Genomic DNA, 15,577 nt, shown 5'->3' on the forward strand with positions numbered 1-15,577 from the left:
CACACACCCCTGCATCAGGAAACAATGCTGCTCAAAGCTGCTTCCTGTTGCTATCTGAGGTGCAGGGAAGGAGGGTGAGGCTCCAGCAGGCTCTCCCCGCTCCCAGCAAAATCTCTCAGGGTATGTCTACACTACCACCCTAGTTTGAACCTTAGTTCTTACTGTCTGGAAATCAGGGGAGCACAGAAAGCCTCTCCCTCCCTACTCCTTCTTCACAGCGCAGAGAGACACATGCACAGCCAGCCAGTGGTCTGGGGCTGCTGGGTGGGAAACCTGCCTGAGACCTTGCCCATCCCTGTGGCAGGAGAAGAAAAAGGAGCAACAAAAAAGATGTAAAAAGTTTGCAATGCAATCTTTAAACCAGTCGAAGCCATCTTTTACCTCTTTAAGCAACATGTTTTCCAGTCATATCCGAGGCCTTCTTACATTATTAATAATAAGCCAATATAGGGGCAGAAAATACTGACTCGATATTCATTCTCTTTGCAAGGATGTAAACTAATTTTTAAAGTAAATGTAGTCAAACTCTACAGCAGAATTGTGTCTGAGGCCAAATAACTGAAAATTTTATGGTTAGGAAGCACTAACATTTGGGTCCAAGTCCTAATCAGAATGGATGGCATCCTTTTACTGGCTCAGGCTTATGTCACTGCTCTTGAGGTGCAGGGTCCTCGCTGCTGCACTTCAACCTTTTAAATGTATTAACAGTTAACAAGCTCTTCTTAACACATTTAAAAGGCAGAGCCGCAGCAGGGTTAGCTCCCGGATCTAACTTATCCACTAGTCAATGGAAAATCCACCGACAAGTTGATTAAACAAAATTTAACATCCCTAGATATTAGCAGGTATGATATTCCCATCTCCTGTGTTTCTATAACAGGCAATGATTTACTGGCAACTAAAAGCTCTCTCCCAGTGATTTTCCATGTTTGTTCTCAAACAGCGCTAAAGACATAGCTAATTCAATTACTCAAGATGGTGTCTTCACTCCACTAGTCTACCAAGTTATTGGGAATGTATTAAGTTACATCAAAGTGATGGGCAGGAGGAAAGTGGGGGGAGGAGTCAAATAAGATTTTGAAAAATCTGTATACTTCCATTAGTTTTAAGTTAAATGGGGTATGGTGATAAATACCTTCTCTCTCCATGGAAGACTTTTTATTAACCTATCTCAGGAACACTGAGGTGCCTTTTTTTCCCACTTTTCACATTGTGCCTTCTTCCATGAACATGAAGCCCTGTATAATTGGAACCCCCCTCCATTTCAAACACACCAAATAATCCCCCTCCCCATCTTTCAAGTTCTTGATTCCTTTGGTAGCACTGCTGCAGTCTTCAAGGTTATGCAACCAACAGTCTATTTTGAGTTGGAAGCACTTGTACAAACTGCTGTAACTCCAATTGATGAGGTGGGCTTGCAGATATCAGTCAAGTCAATTCATTATGAACCAGATGAAAAGCAGTTCTCTCTCAAAGATAAGCCAGCTCTCAACACAATTGTTGTCTGTTCCACAGGCAGCAGAATGCCATTGAAAGTGTGTGTGGAGGAGGGGCACAGATTTTCTTCCTTTCTAACCTGACCCTCCTCATCAAGTGTCCTGCTCACCAGCAGCCTGACCACACCTCTCATTTTGGCTTAGCCAAAAAGTGATTTGGTCATGAGGCCTGGGTACCCCTCACTGGCTCCACAGCCTATGGTCTGTTCAACACTGGTTTGCTATTCCATACTATTGCAATCCAGTTCTCCTCTCTGAATGGACCAGTCTGTCAGTGAACCCAACTGATGACCCTGCTGGGTCCGGGCAGTGACTGGTCACTGTTCACAGCTCTGGGTCTGACAGGCATGCTCTCAGGGGTAGATTCTGTGTGTGATATCCTTCTTGGACAGTGGACGCCTTGCAGCTGGGCCTTCTTAAACCCTGGAACCAGGGCCTCAGCTCACCCATTCCAACACCTTAGTTGCTTAGACAAGCTTCTCCAGACTCCACTTGGCTGAGGGATTTCCAGTTTCTAGTTAAATCCATCAAGACAATGTGGCTGGAAAGCAAGGAACACTGGCTTAACAAAGGATTTTTTAAAACCATAGCAGCTTTCTCCTAACAAAGCACACTACAAAATTACCAATCTTTGGAAAACAATTAAATCCTGAGCATAGCCCGTTCCACCCCTCCCCTGTGTCTGATCTCACTCCTCCTGTTTATCTTAGGCTAGGCAGTCATTCCTAAGCAGTCATTCCTGCCTTTAAAAGCTTCAGAGGGTAGCCAAGTTAGTCTGTACAGAATAAACTGAAAAAACAAAAAATGGTCTAGCAGCACCTTAAAGACTTGGTGACCCAAGGCAATTAAAAAATGCGGGGAGGACAGGGGCAGAGCCACCTGGGGAGACACTTGGCGACCTTTTGAAATGTAATGGCGACCCATATTTGGGTCCCGACCCATAGGTTGAGAAACCCTGTTCTAGCTACACTCCTGAAGGAGGCAGTGTTAGGCTGAGAACATCACCCACCATCTTTTCTGTACCAGTTCACATAGCTGGCTGAGCAAGCATTAAGCCCTGTCACGAGGTGGTGCTGTTGCTGCTCTGGCATGTGCATCCGGAGAGCCATGACAGGAACAGGGCCTGAGCTAGACAGAATTCTCCTTGTTAAACTTGCAGTGCAGCCCTTCTATATCTGAGAGTGTCAAAGGCAGAACTTTGTCCTGCAGCTATATGGTATTTATGACCGGTTGGGTATATATCTGTGTCAACCTGTCAATTCCATTTTGTTTTGTGAATGCCAATTTGTTTCAGAGATTCGTATCTAATATTGCAACTTCTTTTGTGGATTAGAGTGGCTTAGATTAACTTCCTTTTATAGCAAGGCTTGACACCTAGTGGAAAGACTATGTCTGAGAAACTATAAGAGTGCAATAAAGTGCCATGAAAGCTGAACAACTCTTTTCTTCTGATCGTCTCATTGATTGCTAATTAATGTCTACACAGAAGCTAACCAGTGATGAGGGGGGGTGGACCATAAAAATTTCCCATATGAAGCACATGAGCAAAAGGCAGACAGAAATTGTTTTAAAACTAAGCAAAGTGCCACAAGCACAGGAAAGAAGCTCAGGATAACCAACAAAACGTGTAGATGGTATCATGAGCTTTCGTGGGAACAACCCACTTCTTCAGATGAAAGAATGAAAAAATCATAAGCTTTTGTGGGTACAACCCACTTCTTGCATCAGAAGCAGCAGCATTCCTTTCCTTGTACAGGCACACAGAAACAGGCAAGAACTAAAGACCAGACAAATATATGGGATACATTGCTGTCTGCCTCTCTCCCTGATCCATCTCCTTATTTACTAACTAACTAACTAACTCACTCACTCACTCACTCACTCACTGAATTAGTTCGCCAGTATAACCCTTAATCAGATATAGTTAAACTGGTGTAAAAGGCTGTGCGGATACTATTGACAGAAGATTGGCTTATTTCAGTTTAACTCAGTCTAAGTCTGTTCTGAAGACTTCTCTGAAGACTTGACACAATGCAACTTTCCTATACAGACAAGCCTCCTTGTAGAGTGTTAAAGGAAGATGATTACAATAGCTGTAAAGAAGAAAATTCACACCCCAGCAGGGCAAATGGAAGGAGAGCTCTCATGGCTGGTAGAAAGAGAAGACATTTTTGAGAAGTCACACTTCCTTAAACTGTATTTGTAAAATTTCCACTTATGATTTTTTGGCATACTGCATATACGCCCACAAAGATTTTCATATACACTTCAATTAATGAGGGATTACTTTAGTTTAACATCTGTAACTCTCTCCCTGTAGTTTTGATTATGTTACATTTCAATTTTTGAGAGAAGAACACACTTAACAAAATAACATCAAGGATTTAACAGATACGGACCTTATGTTCATTGGCTGCTTATTTTATGGGTAATATAATAAGTCGTCAGCTATTTCAGAAGGTTTTTCTCAAAACACTGCAAGACATTTTTGACCAAATGGTTGTTCTTTCCAGAGCACTGTACTCACTGCGCCTGCACAAACTACTGAGAGTCTTGCAACGTGTACTTGGAATTTAATACTGTCTGGATGTTTTCTGTGCTGCAGCTGAGCTAGTATAATCACTTAGCCAGGGAATTCAGATACTGAGGTCTTTGAAAAATGTGGTGCCAACTACTGATTGGTCCAACTAGGAGAGACTCATGCCCAAATTAATTAACTATGTAGCCAGATACAGTGCCTGGATTCAGACTGTTCTACTTCAGAGTGATAGCACAGTCAGCAATCCATTCGAGGACTGTTTACTCCACTCCAGGATTTAGACAGGCCCTGAGTATTGAGACAGTCTTTGAGTTACTATGCAAGGGAACTGCAGGGTCTGAATCTTAAATAAAGACTCCCATTGGTAATTACAAAACCAAGGATACTACAACTGCTCTACTTTATAAGTTATATGATCTATGATCAGATAGAAAGTGGCTTGGCTCCCACTGTCTTTATTTCTGTGTTCTGCATGTTGACGTGTAATATTAATTCATTGTGTATACTGGAAAAGAGCAAAATCCTGTAGGCTAGGTCTGAAATTTAGTTTACAGGTTTGAGGTTAGATGCCTGCTAACTCTTCAGCAACGTTTTTTAACACTCAACAATAAGCTTGGACATCACCACACTCCACATCATTAATTTATCTAGGCAGCACGCTGAACCATGAAGCAACAATACTTCACAAAGTAGATGCACTCCCAAGACATTGCTTTAAGGGTGCAAAACATGGGCCTGTTATCAATGGCATATTAAAAAGTTTGACAGTTTCCATTTGTGACACCTGTGAGAACCATTACTGGGCATCAAACCGCAGGGCCAGGTTTCCAATACAGAAGTCCTAGAAAAAAGGTGATTCAGCTGGCACTGAGGCACCTTTCACCTGTGCCAAACTGAGATGCACTGGCCATATAATTCATATGCCTCAGACCCACCTATCAAAACAAGTCTTATATTCCAAACTAAGCTCCGGCATCATAACCATGCAGGGCATATTAAACATTTCACAGCCCTACTGACAAAATCTGTGCACACATCAATATTTCGGACTCTACTTTTGAGCAACTGGTGATGGATCTTACGGCCTGGCATGGTGTCTAACAGGTGGGTGTCCACACAGTTGAGAAGAATTGCACTGAGCTTCTGGAAATGGGCACAAAAACAATGTGCAGCTCAATCAACATAACAAGACAAATGATTTTTTGGCCAGTGTGGTAAACATTGTACTTCCTGAACTGTTCTATAGAGTCATGCAAAGTCCGATTAGTATAAACTGCGATAGTTGACATTGTCCTTGAAATTGAGGTGACTAGGTTCATTATCAAAATGACACCTTCCCTGCTCTAGTCCAAATCTGCTTTTCGGTGTCACAGGGGATGTGGTGTGAGGCCCCCTTATAAGTACTGCTGTCAAGGATATCCCTTTTGTTCTTGGGTGATAATGAAACAAGGCCATGACTGCTTCAACAATGTACAGGGGCACAAGGGGAAAAGCTCCTGATGCTCCCTCCTTTTTGCACAGCACTGTAGGACGGGGCACTATCTAGACATTCTTATAAGTGAAATGCCTGACAGTGTGCTGTTTCAATACCATGTGGATGACAGGTTTGGAGACACATTCAGTAGGTCTCTAGCTTTGTAGACAGTAAAAAGCCAAAGGAGTCCCTCCTGCAGACCAATTCAGGCAGCCTCTGGCATTAACTTCAAAGAGAAGTGAATGCCCATAATAATCTGCCTGGCATTGCCACGGATGTTGTCAAAAAGGGAAAGGGATGGGGGAAATCAGTGGAAACAAACAAAATAAATAAATAAATGCAATCTCCTGAGAGTACAACAGTGTCAAAATGCCTGCTTCTTCAGTGGGTGTTTGCTAAAGCTGCCAAAATCTTTAGAAGCTTCAAAGGGGTGCAGCATATTGAATTATTCATTGTATATCTACTATTTCTGTGTAACTTTTTTTAACTGTATGACAAAGGATTCTAGAAATCCACTGTCACATTTCCTGAAATCCTTCCTGAGAAGTATCTCACAGCACATGCTCAACTGGCCAACTGCCCTTTCAAAATGGAACGAGAGACTGATTTTATATTGTCTCAGAAGAGTAGCTATGTTACTTTGTAACTTTAAAAACAAGAATGAGTCCTGTGGCACCTTAGAGACTAACAAATTAAATATATATATTAGTATCATGAGCTTTTGTTTTATATGGCTAGTCATTATAAACCCACTCCTGCTGGACCTCTCACTCATGGCAGAAAATTTAGCATTTAGACACTGTGTGTGCTTTCAATACATAGGGCTATTGTCCAGGCTGTGCACTGAGTATACCCCCAGGAAACGGGGGAAAGGAATCCTTCCTTTCAGGCTGTTACTTGCAGCCCCAGGACTTTAGGAGCTCTGTGGCCAGTGAACTCCCACCCCACAGGGACTGGTGGTTCTACATTTAGTTCCTCTCCGTGCACTGCTTCGCCCTTGTTCAGGCTTCCCTTTTCTGAACTAGAATTGAAAAATTATGCTGGGCCTTCCTCACCCAGGAAGGTGACATCTGGGATGAACCCTACATGATCTTGGCTTGGTTTTCCCTGCGCTTCATGACAAGGTGAAAAGTTTCTGCAGTTCAACATTCTTACACAAGCATTCAGCTTATAAAGAGAATGGACATAGGGCACTCTGTGTGATCCTTTTAGATCTTTCCCATCGACAACTCTTCTAATAACCTCCATATCCAAGGGGTTTTAGAAAGGCTGGTTTGCCATTTTTTTCTCTGCAAGACTGACAAAAATAATCAGTGGGAAAGAAACTGAGAAAATGAAATGCTTCTTAAATGACAAGACAGGGAAAGATGCAAATGAAAGCTGAGTCACATTCTGCTTTATGAAACAAAGAAAGCTTCTTAAACAGCTAGGGTGCATCTAGACTGGCAAGATTTTGTGCAAAAGCAACTGCTTTTGCGCAAAAACTTGCCAGCTGTCTACACTGGCCGCTTGAATTTGCGCAAGTGCACTGACTTTGTAATGTACAAAATCAGTGCTTCTTGCGCAAATACTTTCATACTCCCTCTCGGGAAAAAGCCCTCTTGCACAAGAATACTTGCGCAAGAGGGCCAGTGTAGACAGGGAAGAACTGTTTTGTGCAAAAAAGCCCCGGTGGCTAAAATGGCGATCGGGGCTTTCTTGCGCAAAATCGCATCTAGGCTGGCCACGGATGCTTTTGCGCAAAAGCATCCGTGCCAATCTAGACGCGCTTTTGCGGAAATACTTTTAACGGAAAAACTTTTCCGTTAAAAGTATTTCCGCAAATTCATGCCAGTCTAGATGCAGCCCAACTGCTCAGCTCCCCATTCAATTGCTACAGGAAAGAGAACAGTTGCTTTTTCAAATGCAGTCCTATAATGAAGGATAGTGATAGGAATGTAGCCGTGTTAGTCTGGTGTAGCTGAAACAAAATACAGGACTATGTAGCACTTTAAAGACTAACAAGATGGTTTATTAGATGATGAGCTTTCGTGGGTCAGACCCACTTCCTCAGATCAAATAGTGGAAGAAAACAGTCACAACCATATATACCAAAGGATACAATTAAAAAAAAATGAACATGTGATTTGTCCTTTTCATATGTGTTCATTTTTTTAAATTGTATCCTTTGGTATATATGGTTGTGACTATTTTCTTCCACTATTTGATCTGAGGAAGTGGGTCTGGCCCACGAAAGCTCATCATCTAATAAACCATCTTGTTAGTCTTTAAAGTGCTACATAGTCCTGTATTTTGTTTCAGCTATAATGAAGGGGAGGAGAAAAGAACAACACCACTCTAACCAGAAACCTCCTAAAACTCTCTATTCCTTCACGGCTGGGTGTGTCTCTCCAGGAGAGCAGCTGCAGAGACAGGAATGAGAGCAGAGAGCCTGCCAGCCAGCAGCTGCTGTCAAACTGAAAGGAGATTTGAGGGTCCTGCCAAAAGAATTCCACTCCCCTTCACCCAACCCTTTCACCTCATTTCGGTCGCCTAGCACCAAGTGCTTACACTTACTCAGCATTTTTTTTCTTAGACAGGTTGCATTAAAAAAGCAAAAGCAGCAGTGAAGGATTAGGGTAGGAATAACAATGTTTTAACAAGGAAGCCCCTCAGGGGTTTGCTACATGCCATCATACTGCTAGGCCTCAGCACTTCTCTGATTGCTGACAGGAAGTTCATAAAGTTCCTGTTGGTTAAAACTACAAGCTACAGACTGCAGAGATACTTTTTTGTCTTTTACCCTTTATCTTCTAGTGGGCAGGGGTACCCCAACTTTTCCTGTTGAGCCTCCCCTTACCAGTAATGGGACCTGTCTGTGCCCTAAGCCCCCTCCTGTGCTGAAGCCTATGCTGAAGGCAAAGCTAAAGGAAGACCTGGGTATGGGGGAGGAACTGGGGCTGGAGACAGAGGTGGCCTGGGGGTTAACCAGGGGGCAGAGCAGAGCTGCAGCTGAGGGCTGGGGGCCAGTGGAGATACAGCTTGGGGCACCAGCAGAGGTGGACAGGAGATGCAGTTGGGAGGTGGAGCGGACTCAGCCTGCTCAGTATGGAGGACAACACTCAGTAGTTCATCATACATGCGCTCAGGCCCATAGATGGGGGGAGAGAGGGCGCAATTGTCCTATGGCTCCCAGCCACCTTTGCTGCAGTCACAGCAGTGGCTGGAGCTCCGGGCCCTTTAAATCACCACCAGAGTGCTGTGCAGTGTGTTCTGGGTGACTTTGAGGGCTGGGCGGGAAGGCATGCCACAGTCCAGCAAGTGCTGAGGGCTGGCTGCCCCTGTCCTTGCCATTTCTGCCTGAGCCCCATCCCTTCCAGGAGCACAGAGCAGCCCTCCCTTCCCACCTTGCCCATGAACCTGCGAGGCTGTCAGCTCTCCTGCTTGTGCTCAAATGTGAAGCAGTACAGTATGACTCCCGGCTGCGGCCACAAACGATCTTGCAGCATCTAAGGGACTTGTATGAGGTATGTGTAGAATTTAGGTACAAGATGTTTGCAGTATTAAGTCTAAACTTCAAGGGCCAAATTCAGTACTGGCATAAGCATGGAAAATTCCATTGGTTTCAGCAAAGTTATCTCTGCTTTGTTGCCTCAGTTCAGCAAGGTACTTAAGCATATGCCTAACTGCAAACATTTGAGTAGTTCTACGGAAGGCACTGAAACTATTTATATGCTTAAAAGTTGGCATGTGTTTAAGTGCTTTGCTGGATCCAGACCTATATGGGACTGCATTTTGATCTTCGATTTTTATTCTTGTTTGTTACAATTGTAGCCAAATGATATTATGCAAAGTTTCCAGCTGACTTGAGTCAATCTTTTAAAAGTATTTTTAAATGTATTCATACAAATATTTGCAGAAAGATAGGATAAAAGGAGTTGTAAATATTAGTGAGGCAAATTAACATGTTTTATTAGAAAGGCTACTTACAAATTCTCTTTTGCTATATTTGTCCATCTGTGCACTTTACATCATATAGTTAAAATAGGCATCCAATTCTCACTATGTTAGCAATCCTTCCTGTGCTGGTACAGAACACCATAATTTATAGACGAACCTGTAACTCTGAGCCAAAATCTGCACTAGTAGCTATACCTAGGAAATCCCAAAATAGAAGAAATTTGTTAATTCTTTGCAAACCATCTGTAGACAATATTGTTAATATTGTGATAATTTAAATAAGACTCCAGGAAAAAAGAACTCCAGACTGGAGCTCTCCCAAATTTAGTGGCAGCAATAAATGGTAAAATGTTCTGGAAGGATCTTGGACTTTTTATTCATTTTATCAGTAATGCTAGTGGAGGAAAAGGAGGCAATCATCATTCATTACATTTTTGCCTCATATTGACAAGGAGAAACAAAACAGCCTGCTCTTAATTTGCTGCTTTGAAGAAATTTTCCATCTGTCCTAAAAGAAGTTAGGTTCTCTATGGGCGGACCTGCCTTTCTGGTAACATCCACTTTGATCATTCAGATCTCTGTTTCCTTCTCAAAAGCTGCAAAAGCATGACTATTTTGCTGCTTGCTCCCCACAATATGCCCTAAATGTTCCAGTCTATTGTCATCACGAACACATATTCATTAATTCACCTCCTTAGGTTTAAAAAAAAAGTAGAGATTGATATTGTTCACTTAATTGTGACCAATCAATGGCCAGATCCTGCCATTCTTTCCCACAGTCCCGGGGCGTTCACATAAGGGGTTTTGATCTGTGCTTACCTATGCTACTTGCACCAATCACTATAAAAGACATATTTAATGTCTAAATAAGGAATTTCAAAATTATATTGTGATAGTGACCATTGCAAGCAAATAAACATTGCTACAATTTACAGCACACTAATAAAACACTAGAAATATTGTGCCAATTGGTGTCATTACCATAAGAGAAAACATACTTCTATTTGCTGCCAAGGAATGTGATACTGTATTTAGAAATATAAGATAAACAAATGTTACCCTGAAATAACCACATGCATTTAGTCACAAGAAGACTGTAGTAATGAAATAATAATTAAAGCAACAGTTTTCTAAAATTTTTCTTTGGTGAAAGTGCACCATTTTGTTAGATGTTTGGAACTCTGATTGCCCATTTACAAGGCTACTGTCTATGACCGTAATATCCTCAATAAAACATACTCAGTTCACACTGTTCCTAAAGGAAACAGGTTATTTGTGTTCTCTAAGGAAGTTGATTAATATACTGTGTAAAACATAACATCATCAGAGTACTCCCTAACAGAAGAAACACATCCTTTGCAATTGTTAAAACTGTTTATTTCCTTAAAGCAGTGTAAAGGAAGCTACATATCTGTTTGTACTGTATGAGTCATTATAAAGCTGATCCTTAAAAATAAGAAAACACAAATGTAAAAGAAACAAAAAATCACACTGCCCTGGAAAAATTACCACCCAGACCACGTTTGTGTGAGATGTAACTCAAAGCTCTACTGTAATCAAAGGGCAAAATACCATCAATAATAAAATTTGGCCCCAAACCTCTAAGACAGACTGTTGGGAACAAATTTGCCATTGTCTTTACTGAGACCAAGATTTGGCCCACAGGGTAATGCTACAACAATTCTGCTCTCATTCAAATCAGTGTAAATTCAACTCTGATCAACAGAGTTACTCCAGATTTACATAGTTGCAAAAGAGCAGAATTTGTTGCTAAACCTACTGTATATTTAGTTATGAAACTGTCAGGATTTCTGTTGTTTTGTATACTGCACCTTTACATTTCTAAGGACTGCTAGAGGCAGAAATAAGCAGGTATGTTCTTTTCAGTGTGGTATGTGAAAAGAAACACAAACATTGTGGCTGTGTCTACATTGGCACACCTTTCCGGAAAAGGGATGCTAATGTAGACTTTGGAATAGGCAAATCCACGGGGGATTTAAATATCCCCCGCGGCATTTGCATTAACACGGCTGCCGCTTTTTTCCGGCTTGGGGAAAAGCCGGAGAAAAGCGCCAGTCTAGACGTTATTCTCCGGAAAATAAAGCCTTTTCCGGAGAATATTCCTTAGAGAGCAGCCCTTGAAAGTAGGAATAAGAAATCCTCCAGAAAAGGCTTTATTTTCCGGAGAATAATGTCTAGACTGGCGCTTTTCTCCGGCTTTTCCCCACGCCGGAAAAAAGTGGCAGCCGTGTTAATGCAAATGCCGCGGGGGATATTTAAATCCCCTGCGGATTTGCCTATTCCAACGTGCTACATTAGCATCCCTTTTCCAGAAGGGATGCCAGTGTAGACGTAGCCTGTATGATCTCTAAGACTTTTCTGGTTTGGTTCCCTTTGTATAAAAGAAAAGTTAATTTTGGCTGTACTTGTTTGTTGTTGTTTTTTCTACACACAAACCACAACACACACTTCCATGCATCAAATTAAAAATATCTGCAGAAAGAGTAGCAGTACCTGTCGCAGGAGCTCTTCCTGGCGCATCCTAATTCTCTCCCTTTCCATTTGGATCCTTTGAAGCCTCAGCTTCTGTTGCTGCTGCTGCTGGGTTGTCAGGGCATTGGGCATGTTCAACAACCCCCCTTGAGGATTCTGGGTAGGATGGCTCTGCTGGGACATGGTTGTACTTGGTGTCATCTGTTGCTGGTGTTGATGATTCATTACTGTAAAAAAAACCCAACAATTAGACCTAGTTATGTTAAATAGAATTTAAACAGTGTAAGGCTTTGTCTACACTTAAAACTTTAAAGCACAGCAGTTTAAAACAGCAGTGTGTGCCCAGGGCAGAAACACTAGGAGAGAGTTCTCTCAGCGCTCCAGGGAAACCACCTCCACCACAGAAGTAGCTAACAGTGCCAGTAGCCCCGTTCATGCTGGCACTTTACAGCACTGTAACTTGCTGCACTCAGAGGTGGAAGGTATTTCTTCACACCCCTGAGACAGAAAATTGCACAGCAATAAAGTGGCAGTGTAGACTTAGCCTAAGATAACAGAGGGCACAGCACACATGTTCCCATCTGTGTTCAGTGTACCGTTATTGCTGGCACATGGATAAATAGCAACTACTCTCTCTGACGAGTTTTGACATTAGTAATTATTTAATAATTGTCACAGTTTAAGATTGAAAAACAAAAGTTCCGTTTAGGTTAAGCCCTGATATATTCTAATACTTACCTAACATTTTATTAGTAAAGTATACAGATGTTTAAAAATTTCAATACATTATTTTGTACATAAGTCTACAATATGTAATGACTTGGTTCAAATATTTTCAATATTTACATGTTTATTTTACTGACAGAATCATTGTAGAAAGAGTTTGTGGTCTTGATAGTTTTTTTCCCACAACTTTCCATCTTTAGAGGAGATAAGGCTGCCCCATGTGTGAGAGGGCTAGTCTGGGATGCAGGAAACCCAGGTTCAATTCCTTGCTTTGTTACAGACTTCCAGTGTGACCTTAGAATCATAGAATACCTAAACTGGAAGGGACCTTGAGAGATCATCAAGTCCAGCCCCCTGCCCTCATGGCAAGACCAAACACTGTTTAGATCATCCTTGACAGATGTCTATCTAACCTGCTCTTAACTATCTCTAGAGATGGAGAGTCCACAGCCTCACTAGGCAATTTATTCCAGTGTTTAACTGCCCTGACAGTTAGGAAGTTTCTCCTAATGTCCAACCTAAGCCTCCCTTACTGTAATTTTAGCCATTGCTTTTTGTCCTATCATCGGAGGCCAAAGAGAACAATTTTTCTCCTTCCTTCTTGTAACACCCTTTCAGATACTTGAAAACTTCTATCATGTCCCTTCTCAGTCTTCTCTTTTCTAAGCTAAACAAGCCCAGTTCTTTCAGTCTTCCCTCATAGCTCATGTTTTCTAGACCTTTAATCATTTTTGTTGCTCTTCTCCGGACCTTCTCCAATTTTTCCACATCTTTCTTGAAATGTGGTGCCCAGAACTGGACATAATACTCCAACTGAGGCCTAATTAGTGCAGAGTACAGCAGAAGAATGACTTGTGGTGTCTTGCTCACAACACTTCTGTTAATGCACCCCCAAATCATGTTTGCTTTTTTTGCAACAGTGTCACACTGTTGACTCATATTTAGCTTGTGGTCCACTATGACCCCTAGATCTCTTTCTGCAGTACTCCTTCTTAGACAATCACTTCCCACACATACAAAATGAAACTGATTTGTTCCTTGAAAGAAATCACTTAGACCCAGATCCTCAATGGTATGTAGGTTACTAAGGACTTCTCTCCATTACCTGGTAGATCAGTTCTACTGAGATCGATTCACTGTTGGTTGATTTATCACATCTGCTTAAACACAATAAATTGATCTCTGAAGTTATGTCTAGACCGCATTTCTCTCTCAAAAGGGGAATGCAAATGAAGCAGATTGACAATTCACATGAAGGGTGAATTTACAAATCTCGCGCTTCATTTGCATAATCGTATCTGAGTGCTTTTTCGAAAAAGGGTTTTTCGGGGGGAAAAAAAACCAACCCTTTTTTGAAAGAACCTGTACACCTCATTTTTTCAGGAGTACAGATTCTTTCGAAAAAGGGTTATTTTTTCTGAAAGAACTCCATCTAGACTGCGGGGTTTTTTTTAAAAAACCCTTTATCAAAAAAGCGCTCGGACGTGATTTTGCAAACGAAGCATGAGATTTGTAAATCCACACTTCATTTGAATTTTCAATCTGCTTCATTCACATTCCTCTTTCGAGAGAGGAATGCAGTCTAAACAAGCCCTGAGCGCTCTTCCGTCAACTCTGGTACTCCACCAGGGTGAAAAGAGTAGCTAGAGTCAATAGGAGAGCAGCCCTTACTCACCTTACTGCACAGAAGATACCCTGGTAAGTATATCAACTTCAACTATACTATTTGCATAGACAAAGTTGTGCAGGTTACACCAACCAGGGTGGGGGAGACTTAGCACAGACATAGCCTTTTATTGATTACTTTCTCTTGACCTTATCTGTAAAATAGGAAATGATCGCTTTTCCCCTACCTCATGTGAGTGTTGTATTGATAAAACACATTAAGATTGTGAGGCATAACAATACTAACATAATGGGAGCCATAAAATACCATAGAGAGAGGGAATGTTATATGATGAGAACCAATGACAAGTGTGCGTCTTTGTAAGTAATGAAAGCAGTTCAGCAGAAGATAATACCAGATACCAGCAAGAGCTGCAATGAAAACAGATAGACTTTCAGTTCATTTATTTATTAAAATTCTTACAGTTCACATTTCAGGGTAGGTGAAATAATAATAAACAGAGTTAATCTGAATCATGAGAAATTTCATGCCTAAAAAACTAAAGAAATAGTAGTAAGTACATATCAGCTGTCTGTTGCTCACTTTTCCTGGCACATGTTTTTGTGTCTTTTGAACAAAGAGTGCCTCTTCTTTTTCCACGTGGCCTCAGTTACTTTGTTTTGGGCTGCAGTCAGTGGAAAGTCAGCCATCTGTACTTACAGTATGAGAACTGTTCTGAATAGCAAAACAGTGTAATTTACAAGTTGCTGGTATATTAAACCAAACTCTTTAGCAAAATTAGGAGAGAAAAAACACCCCTTGTTGAGAGAATATACACTGTATTCCATGTGCCTTTCCCAATGCAAACATTAAGAAGTTTTTACTAAACAGAACGCCCCGAATTCATGACTGGTGTAACTCCACTAGGTCAACTGAATCAGATAAGTCTAACTTTACAGTTCACAGTTTAAGTTCTGTTGTACACTACAAACTTAGTTGGCTTAACTGCATAGCCCCAGCGTATGGAAAATCCACACCCCTAAGCAACATAGTTATACTGACCTAACCCCTTGTGTAGACAGTGCTATGTCGATGGGAGGGCTTCAACCTCTTAGGGAGGTGGAGTGGCTATGCAGCTATCACAAGCTCTTCCATCAGGATAGGTAAAGTCTTCATTAAGCACTACAGTGATTTAGCTGTGTGTAGACAAGCCCTTAGTCTCTTTTCAAAATGAAAAGTATAATAAATTACAGAATATAATAAATTAGAGATTACAAAGACTAATTTAGACCTGTTTACAACAG

At 41.5% G+C, this 15,577-nt stretch overlaps 1 protein-coding gene across 2 annotated transcripts in view; it reads right to left on the reverse strand.

Moving 5' to 3' along the window:
- WWTR1 (WW domain containing transcription regulator 1) overlaps positions 1 to 15,577 on the reverse strand; it is a 134,174-nt gene that overhangs the window by 13,372 nt on the left and 105,225 nt on the right. For both annotated transcript variants that reach the window (XM_014569956.3, XM_006115932.4), the window contains exon 3: positions 11,963 to 12,168. In XM_014569956.3, the coding sequence (XP_014425442.1) occupies positions 11,963 to 12,168 (206 nt within the window). The remainder of the gene's footprint in view (positions 1 to 11,962; positions 12,169 to 15,577) is intronic.

This window comes from Pelodiscus sinensis, chromosome 10, assembly GCF_049634645.1.
Source record: "Pelodiscus sinensis isolate JC-2024 chromosome 10, ASM4963464v1, whole genome shotgun sequence".
Classification (NCBI taxonomy): domain Eukaryota; kingdom Metazoa; phylum Chordata; order Testudines; family Trionychidae; genus Pelodiscus; species Pelodiscus sinensis.